At 41.2% G+C, this 10,257-nt stretch overlaps 1 protein-coding gene and 1 pseudogene across 50 annotated transcripts in view; one reads left to right on the top strand and one right to left on the bottom strand.

Annotated features, from left to right (window-relative positions):
• Positions 1-4,199, top strand: part of Mlip (muscular LMNA interacting protein) — a 241,799-nt gene extending 237,600 nt beyond the window's left edge. For all 50 annotated transcript variants that reach the window (XM_029481434.1, XM_029481438.1, XM_029481428.1 and 47 more), the window contains one exon: positions 3,882-4,199. Coding sequence is in view for 27 of the 50 variants with exons in the window: in XM_029481442.1 (XP_029337302.1) it covers positions 3,882-3,884 (3 nt within the window). In the remaining 23 variants the exon portion in view is untranslated. The remainder of the gene's footprint in view (positions 1-3,881) is intronic.
• Positions 4,200-7,076: 2,877 nt separating this feature from the next.
• On the bottom strand, positions 7,077-9,383 carry LOC110302553 (annotated as a pseudogene).
• Between the last annotated feature and the right edge of the window lie 874 nt (positions 9,384-10,257).

Raw genomic sequence — 10,257 nt, 5'->3', positions numbered from 1 at the left:
TCTCTCTCTCTCTCTCTCTCTCTCTCTCTCTCTTTCTTTCATTCTTCACTTCCCAATCACAACCACTGTCATTTCCCTTTCCTGGGTTCCCCCTTATACAGTCTGTCCCACCATCCCCTTCCCCTTCTCCTCTGAGAGGATAGAGGCCCCTCTCTGGGTATCTCCCTGGACCCTGGCACATCTCTGCAGGGCTAGGCACACACTCTCTCACTTATGTCAGGCAAGGGAACCCTGTTAGGGAAATGGGGTCCACAGATAGGCAACAGCTGTAGGGATAGCCTCCGTTCCAGTTATTGGGCACCCACATGAAGACTGAGCTGCACATCTGGTACATGTGTGGAGGGTCTTGGTCCAGCCTGTATATGCTCTTTATTGGTGCCTCAGTTCTGAGAGCCCTCAAGAAGCCAGGTTAATTGACTCGGTTGGTCTTCCTATGGACTTCCTATCTCTTTCAAGGCCTCAATTCTTCCCCAGCTCTTCCATAAGACTACCTAAGTTCCATCTAATGTTTAGCTGTGGGTCACTGCATCTGTTTCAGTCAGCTGCTGGGTAGAGCCTCTCAGAGGACAGTTATGCTAGACTCCTGTCTACAAGGATAACAGAGTATCATTAACAGTGTCATGGATTGGTGCTTGCCCATGGGATAGGTCTCCAGTTGGGCCAATTATTGGTTTGCCATTCACCTACTCTCTGCTCCATCTTTGTCTTTGCATTTCTTGTAGATAGGACAAATTTGGGGCCAAAGTTTTGTGGGTGGGTTGGTGTCCTTATCCTTTCACTGGGGATCTTACCTGACTACAGGAGGTGGCCACTTCAGTTTCTATTTCTCCACTAAAGTCACCCCAAACTCCTGGGAGCCTCCCACATCCCAGGTTTCTGGCAAGTCCTAGAGATGATCCCTAGCCCCCCATCCTGGCCCTCTGTTCCTCTCTCCTGTCTCTTCCCACGGCTGATCCCCAGCACCCCCATTACCATCCCTATCTCCTTTACCACCAAGTTCCCTTGCTCCCCTTAATTAGGCTTTGTTTCTGTGGATAATAAACTATAATACCATGTCTCACGGATTGTTACATGTTGGTCCTAGGTACCTTAGTCAAGAAAGAAGCTCACTAAGATGCTAAGCTTTCATTTTTCCAAAAAGCAGAGGGGTTCAGCCTTCTTGGAAGGGACTGATCCCCAGCCAGCTCACTCCAGTAACCTTATTCAAACATTGTAAAAGGTTAGTTGGGGCCAGGAAAGGTTGCAACTACCAAAAGTTATCCTGCCAATGAGAACAGAGAACCACACAAATCTCAGCCCCTTTTGACCATGGCTAGTGATAAAGGTACAAACTATTGCTTGCCAGGAGTGTCTTAGGACCAAGGTCAGTGCAGCTGTAAGCTCTCATGTAGTAACAAGTGCAGATTCTCTAAACAAACAACATTTCTTCAAGGTTCAAACAGTCTCACAACAATTTCTCAGCCTTTACTAATTGGCCCAAACATAGCAAAGTTTTGCTGAAACATTTTTCTCAAACCCAGGCACAAAGGTGTGTTTGTGTGTGTGTGTGTGTGTGTGTGTGTGTGTGTGTGTGATTGCACAGATGCCTCTCATCAAGGCAAATAGTTATAAATATATGCAAATGACTTACATTCTCTCTTAATAGGAGAAATTTATTTGTTAGTGCATGTATTTCTTGGAAGTAGTTTTGAATGCTGGAGGTATGAAATCTGGTTTTATATTTCAAGCACAATGAGGCAGATCATTCTGCCTTCATTTTGCAGGAAAATGTATGAGTATTTACATTACAGGAGCACAAAACCCTATTTGCATTGCCCATTCTTAAGAGAAAATGCTTTCTGCAACATTGGCTTAAAGTTTCACAGGCTCCACTCACTTATTAACCAAACTCAGCTGTAGCAAGAAACAATTTGAGTAAGAGTCTCTTCAGAGTTATGAATTTTTAAGTATATTAAGTTCTTTCTGAAATTTTCTTAAATCCTAAATAACTGTGTGGTTTGTTCAGTTGGCAATAAAAAAGCTAGGTCTGACCTGCCAGAGTGTCAGCTTGAAGATAAGGATGTTTTATTGATTGATTTAATTGTCCTCATCTTTCTTAAGTGTTTACATTCCTTTCTCTTATGTTTAGCTCTTTAGCTATATTGAGCTTGGCAAAGGAATGGAGAAACTTCAGACTGCATCTAAAATGATGGCTCTACCTGGCATAGTCCCATCTATCATTCCTAAACAGACACTGAGTGGTGGTGCCAAACATGCCTTTGCTCTCCCAGAAGCATCTGAGGGCAGGGATGAGCGTGGCCTGAACTGTTAGTCCTGTTTCAGCCTCTTTAATCATGTCCAGAACTACAGTGTGCCATGTTTGGCATACTACGCTTGAGATATTTTGAATATAATATTTTATTCAATGTAAACATATGCATATACATTTCTGATGACAAAACATAAAGCCATACTCAATATTTGCATTGGCATGACTAAGACAGACTAACTTGTGGCCATACCATCAATGAAAACAAGTAGAACTCTAATTAAATTAAGGTTGCCTGTGTAATAGAGTGGCCTTAAATGTGATATTTAATCTCCTTGGACTTAAAATTTTATTCACTGTAAAACAGCATCAAGATACCATGTTGTACAGATCTGCATATATATGTGTATATGTGTATGTATATATATAGTTTAGCATATATGTCATAATCTTTCATAAATGAGAGCCAAATGATGAGTTTAAAAATTATTTGTAGTATTAACTACTACATGAGGACATCTTGAGGAAAATCTGATTAATAACTTTTATTGGTTAGCAATATAAAGGATCTATAATTTGGTCACTTCCTCAGAGACTCTCAAGGATGAGTGTTCTGCTTCTTATCTAATGCCTAATAGCTGGCTATGGCTGGACTCTTTAGTGCTGCACAGAGCCACCCCTATACCATAGTGCTCTTCCTGCCTACTTCCACTCCACTGAATACCATTCATCATAAAGGATGTGGAAAGCATACACTTTTTACAGTGATACTAGATTTCCTTTCTGCCTTAATTACTCCTTGCGCCCTTAGACACGTTTTGGAGCCAGCCAAGCACATGTCTTTTGGGCTTCTGCCTATGGTCTAACCTAGTTTAAAGTTGAAAGAGTTACCTATGAAAGAACAACTGGCCTCCTTTATTCTCCACTGGCCATGTTGGATTGTTTTATCCTCTGTCATGAGTTAATACCTCGAAATTGAAAGTTCTAGTAATTTCCTCCCTTGTCATTGTATCATAGTGTTCTATCAGACTATGTTTTAGAAATTAGTTTTATTTCCATCTCATCTCTGATGCTTTCTTCTGTCCACTTGGCCCTTCCCTGCTGCAAACGTCCATCTTCATTAGTCAAGTTTATCTTATCTGTTCCAGACAGTTTCACTGTATCAACTGGGAACAAACAGAAGCAAACAAATAAAGACGTTTTTGTAATCATTCTTCTACTGATAGCAGCATTATAAAGCCAAGAAAATCGACACAGAAAGAAAGACAAGAAGATCCTTGCTGCCTCTGCTTTATGCCGTGGTACATTTAAAAAAAAGGTGGACTTTAGTAGAACTCCCACTCACTTTCCCTTCTTGGGTTAGGTATCATGTTTAGGGAATGATGCAGGAATTGCTACAGAGGATATCCTGAAGGAGGACAGGACATGTAAATGTATGCCTTAGACATCCCCAGCCTGGAAAGCCAGCATAACTGTTGTAAGACCAGATCTGATCTGCTGAGCCCGCTGGACTACTGCCTAATACAGAAACTCTTTCCACATTTGATACTACATCTACACATTAATGTATAATTTTCAATATACTTTTTTCTGGATGTCCTCACCTTTATCAATCTATTGTTTTATTTTGCAGTAAGGAAGCTGGAGTGGAAGTGGACACCGGTCTGCTGAAGAGTTTTGGAATGATGCCATGGCCAACTGCTTGCTAGTCTTACCTGATGCTTTGTTAGAAGGAGTGCTCTGCTGGCGATCTCAGTCCAGCAGAAACACCTGAATGGTTTGCCGCAGCCACTTAGCATTACCACACGTTGCGAAACCCAGAGCAGGATCATAGCCCTTCTGTTTCTTGCATTGCCGTTCAAGCCTATAATGCCTTCTATTAAGTCAACAGCAATACTAATGTTCCCCTATATTTAGCAGTCAAATAAAGAAGAATTATAGCTGAATACAAGAATGACTGTGGCTATTTTTCCAATGATAGTTTGTTTAGTGTATAAAATTACTAACTGAATCAGGTTTCATTGTTTTTCAAATAGTATTTGTGCCTCACAGGATACAGATATTTCAGGGTCCATCAGTGAAACGGTACACATGAGAAAGGTGGTCTTTTTCAGAATGCTGCCCCCTAAACTGTTAGGGCTCTGACATGCTACATGGACTGTGTCCCAGGGACCACCTAAAGGTGATGATATTATGTTGGGATGTCTCGAATAGACATGTTTTTGCTTATGGCTATATGATTCTTAGGAAAGCCGCTTCCAGGCCTTGCTCCCACAAAGCAAACCCACACTATGATGGCAGTCCCAGGAGCCCAGCAGGGCCACAGTTGCTGCCAGTTCTACTGAGTATGCTCCATTCATCCTCTGGTTGTCATTCCAGAAGTTGGTCTTAGTGTCCTCTGTTAATTTCTTCCTTTTCCTCATCAGTGAAGGCCAAGATAACACCCACTAAGGCTCCTCAGCAGTTCTCAGTGGCAAACTTCAGGTAGCCCAGGAGCCTTTGTAAACTTTTTGACTTGCCCTTGGCATGTAGCTCACACTTCCTGAGAGCTAGATCTGAACAACTGCTCTTCCTCCCACTGCCTCACCAGCCTAGCCGGCCCATCCAAGGGAGGTTCCTGGAAAGTAGCAACTGGAATTGGAATGCTCCATTATGAGCCACTATTTAGTACCTAGCTATAGAATATTTAATAATAAACCCCATCATGGTCATGGGGTTGCTACCTACCCCAATGGTCTATGGTTTATGTTCCCAAATGAAGCACACACATACACACACACACACACACACACACACACACCACACCCTTTATATTTTAATATGCCTTAATCAGTACAATAGCTGGGCACCTGCCTAGCCTCCATGCTGCTAGAATCTACCTCCTGTCGATAATCCCAAGTAACTACTTACTAATTTCTACATTCCATCCTGGCTGGTCTAGACTCAGTTGAGCCGCCCTCTGGGCCTCGTCCTCTTGGCCTCCTCACCTGGCAGCTTTGCTCCTCTTTCCTGTCCACACCTCAGGCACGGTGTCTCTCTCCTTCCTCCTTCTCCAAGGTCTCCAGTCAGGGAAACCTAAACCTCCCCTCTCTCAGTCTCCTCCCCAGCTATTGGATGCTGGCATCTTTATTTATAAATGAGAATTAGCTGGGGGTAAGCTCCCAGAAGTTATGTTCAGACCCTCTTGTGCAAACTAATTTGGGGGACACAAATTAGTCTTAGAACGCAAGCACCTATACCTGGAAATATGGAAATATAACCTTTTCATTTGCTCTGTTGGTATTAGAAGTGCTAAGAAGCCTTGGATCTCTGCTCATCTCTCGTCCCCAAACAACTACATCATCACCAAAAACACACACAATAGGTCTTAGCTCTGGAGTGTTAACATAACCAGTCTTGTTTGTTGTGTCTGGCCAGCAGATCACAGGTTTGGGTTCTAGCCTGGAAAGGCATTTTGGAAACCTGGAAGAGAAGAGGGGCTGGGCTGTGCGAGATAAGGAAGGAACCAAGACAAAGCTCTCTGCTCAAGGTTCAATTTTTACTATTTCAGCACTCCATTATGAAGGAAGGGGGAGGGGCCCGATTCCCGCCAAATAATCTTGGGGTCCAGTAGCAGGGTGACCACGTGTATGGCTCCAAACAGCAAAGCGGCAGGTTCCAGCAGTGGGTGTGGCAGAATGATTGAGAGGGAAGCTCCATCCAGGTGTAAACAGTGGAACCCTTAAGGCTGGGGGAGGTGAGGCTACACTTGTTAAGAACCAGTTACCACAAATTGTTAAGGTGACTTAATTTGACTTAACCTTCATAATAAATGATTTTGTGAGGCAGATAATATCATTATCTATGTTTAATGTTTACAAAAGTAGGCATATACAAATGGTTAAATCAAGCCAGGAAATGGAGGGGTAAATGTCAGGTAAATTGATTCTAATGCCAATACACTTTTTAAAAGTTTCATTTATTCATTAGCTCACTCATTCACTCAATTGTTAGTTATATTCCTCACATCAAGTACAATTGTCATAAATTTGGACAGATCCTTTCTAGTACTGGATTATTAATTGGTGATTTATTTTATAATATTTTTAATTGTTCCCTCGAAGAAGGAAAATATTCTTATGTTTAATGTTTATTTATGTTTTGAAGATTTTTGCATAAGTATTTAATAAATATAAATTATATTGCTTGCTTATGTTGTTTCCAGTATAGCTAGACCCAGTTTTATTCCTAGCAGAAGCCCAACAATTGTAAAGACAACTTTTAATATGCAAAAGTTGATTGAATGTGGTATCCTATATAGATTATGTGCTCAAAGGCTTGTGTTACTTGTTTTGTGTTGGGAAAAAATAACTAACATTGATAATTTTAGAGGAGGAGTGAAAACTTATTCCAGCTTATGGCTTCTGACATTTCAGCCATAGCTCCATTGATTCTAGTTCATGGTAGCCAGAATATCACTGTGACTGGCATGCGTAGAACCGAGTTTATCTGCTCACTTCATGAAGATCAGGAAGACTAGAGACAGGAAGGGAGAAGTTTCAGTAAAGATACTACTCCCAGTTGGCTAGGACTCTTCTCCTAAAATGTCCAGAGACTCTCAAACAGCAGCGTCAGCTGAGAACCAAGCATTAACACATGAGTCCATGAGGGACATTTCATATTCAACACATACATGCTTCATGCATTGAATTGTTAAGCAAACATTAAAGTCTTTTTTTTTATTCCTTAGTGATTTTATTTCAAGATGAAATTTTCCAATTTACCAATGGCTACACATCATCGACAATTTCTTATGGCAATTGACATGGATTTTGTCTATTGTGTGACTTCAAATAGTTTGGTATGAAGTCAACTGTCTGTTAACAGCAGGATGTTACTCCTCTTCTTTAGTTTCTGAAACAAATATTGCTTTAAAAACTGCCCCCAAAAGAATTGAAGCCACGATAAGAATCACGCAAATACTTAAAATGACTATTAGCCTGTTGGCACTCACATGTATTTCAGCTTGATGTCTTTTCTGAGTGGTAGGTGGAGGGCCACTATTTGTACTACCACCTTTTCCTATTTATAAACAACGTGGTGGCTGCTATCCTCGAACACAGTGACAGTTGCCTTTGTTGATGCACAGCCCTCTGAAGTTACACAAACTAATGTTGCAATTAAAATTCAAAGTTGGATGAGCAACACATCTTTGAGCTTTACAGTATTTGCCAGGGCAACAGGTTGCACCATCCACTACAAGCCCCATTTCTGGAAGTTCTGTCCCATGGTGTGCATCATACCCAAAGCACTGTTCTTCTTTAACATCTTGAACCTTTAGGTGATAAAAGGTAGTGTGCTCACCTCCACCAGGAATACGACTGACACCATCGCAGTGGATCATTCCACAAAAAACATCCTCCTTTTGACATGGGACAGGTTGGCTTCCTCCTCGTATGATTCTAATACCACAGTTTCCAAATCGGTCATCTTTGACATTTAATTCATTATAGCCTGCTGGTGAACCATCCTTTACTTGGTATCCAAAAAGAGCTTGACACTGCAAATGATGGTCACTACAGTTTCCTGCTATGCAGACTGCCAGTGGAGAACAAGGAGTTCTGTCCATGATGTAAAAATTTCCTGGGCAATGCTCTGAGAATCCATTACAGTACTCTGGAAGATCACAAAGACCATTTTTGTCTCTGCATATTGTTCCAGTGGGTGCAAACTTACAAGACAGACAGCAACCTCCTGTAGCACAAGAGCTACCCTGAGTGAAGTCACAATTGACTTCACAACACTTATCAGGGGTACAGTCTTTCACAGAACCACAATCACATCTCTCACTGGCCTCTACTCTCTTATTTCCACAACGAGGAATTTCATAGTTTTCTTGTTCATATGTGTGACGCTCTAAACTCAAGCAAGGGTCCCAGTCATGGATCCTCCTATGTATCTCATTATGGGAACAATTGCTAATCATATCACGAAGAGGAAATTCATCCATGAGACAACTGCTCCTTCTGAAACAAACACAGCTGGGTGTATCATGGCTTACATTCAGAAGGTGACCCACTGTATCATCCAGCCAGAAATAATTTTTTTCCTATGTATGTATATAATACTTCCCAGTTGGGGTTACACAATCCATTCTGAAAGCCTGCATAATCTGTATTTCCAGGTCTTGATCCAAGGAGAAGAGCTGTAGTGGCATAATCATTTTTCACTTGACTAGCTTTCCATAGGCCAAAAGATTCCATAGTGTTCCAAGGTTCTCTGTCCTGTTCTGAGGGTACCTTGTGCTGGTCATTCCTATTCCAAATCCACACACAATGTGCATACACAATCAATCCACTCACTTTAGAAGTGCTATCTGAAATACTGTTCATAATCAATATTAACTCAAGTGAGGTGATGGAATTGTTCCCAGTTTGTTTGAATAATTCATGAGTCACTGTGTAGTGTATTCGTAAACTTTTCAAATGGTAAAGCCACAGATATGCAGGGGCTGCTCTGGGACTTCCAGCAAGCTTAGTCTCTTCAAGGGGGTCACCTGCCTTTGCCATAATCTCATCATTTCTACACTTTTTAGACTTACGTGACCTTTCATCCACCACAAGCAGAGAAATTACATGCTAGAATTTGAAAGAAGATGCCAACGGTTTGATTTCATAAATGAAGTCATCCATCTGTATCATACCTTTCAGACCTCCAGTGCAGGTATCTAGTGTAGCTTGGGACCCAGGGACTCCTTCCAGGTAGCTGTAGAAGTAACAATCCCAAGGAACAAATGGGTACTCCTTCTGCTGGGCTCCTTGGTCATTAGAGGTATACACAGGAAAATTTTGAGGAATCATGTTTTTCTTGAGTTTCATGTGGACCACATGTCTTTGTCCCCTAAAGCGCATGCTATAGGTGATGTGCCCTGACATATCACTTTTGCCCATTCTCTGGGGAACCTTCCTGGGGATGATAACTTCAGAAGTAGAGAAGCACCATTTGAGTGGGTCACAGGAACAGCAGGCAGGAAACAACAGTTCCCAGAGCACAGAGAGCCAGAGAGCACCTCTCAGGAGGGCCAAAGTCCAGGTAGATGGTCTGAGGAAGGGGGCCATGGACCAAACCAAATCTGGTCCACTGGGTGACAGACAAGACTAAGACATTAGAACATGAGGAGAGCAGAGTGAGGCAAGAGGCTTACAACCTCTGCTAAGTAAAGGGAGAGAGGCTGTTTTATAACAATGCTGTGCTCATCCAAGCATTGGATGCTTAGTGGTCTGGAGACCCTATGGTAGAAGTCCCAGGGAAGAGCCAAAATGGGGAGGCACTTGGAGAAACAAGTATATATTTGAGTTAATACAGCTCATATCTGACTGTGAAAATATAAGTGGGAAAAAGAAATTTTGAACTTTAGAACAAAATATGTGTATGTGTGATTACATATATCATACAATATAATATATTATATAATATATAATATAAATCTTATAACATATCACATAAAAATTTTACATATATTTAATATATCTACATACACACACACACACACACACATATATATATATATATCCAAAAACAAACATTAGTAAGACATAAGACATAGATGCTCCTCTATCAGGGATCTTGTGAGAATTATAGTTTATAGAAGTAACTGGGCATTTTTTGAAGCATTATTTTATGTGTGTGAGTACACTGTAGCTGTCTTCAGACACACCAGAGGAGGATATCAGATCCCATTACAGATGGTTGTGAGCCACCATGTGATTGCTGGGAATTGAACTCAGAACCTCTGGAAGAACAGTCAATGCCCTCAAAAGCTGAGCCATCTCTCCAGCCCGGACTTTGGCCATTTTTTTTTTTTTTTATTTTACTGGACTTTTGCTAATACATTTTTCTGAATTTGTGGTTTATCCTACATGTGTACACATGTTTCTTTGTGGATTTTCATTTTTGTTTTTAAATTCTGGTTTATTTGTTTGCCTGTTTGTTTGTTTGTTTGTTTGTTTTTTCTCAAGAAAGGAAAGGCA

The sequence above is a fragment of the Mus caroli genome, chromosome 9 (assembly GCF_900094665.2).
Source record: "Mus caroli chromosome 9, CAROLI_EIJ_v1.1, whole genome shotgun sequence".
Lineage (NCBI taxonomy): Eukaryota > Metazoa > Chordata > Mammalia > Rodentia > Muridae > Mus > Mus caroli.
The sequence above is the reverse complement of the archived record's forward strand: the minus strand, read 5'-3'. Positions and strand labels throughout refer to the sequence as shown.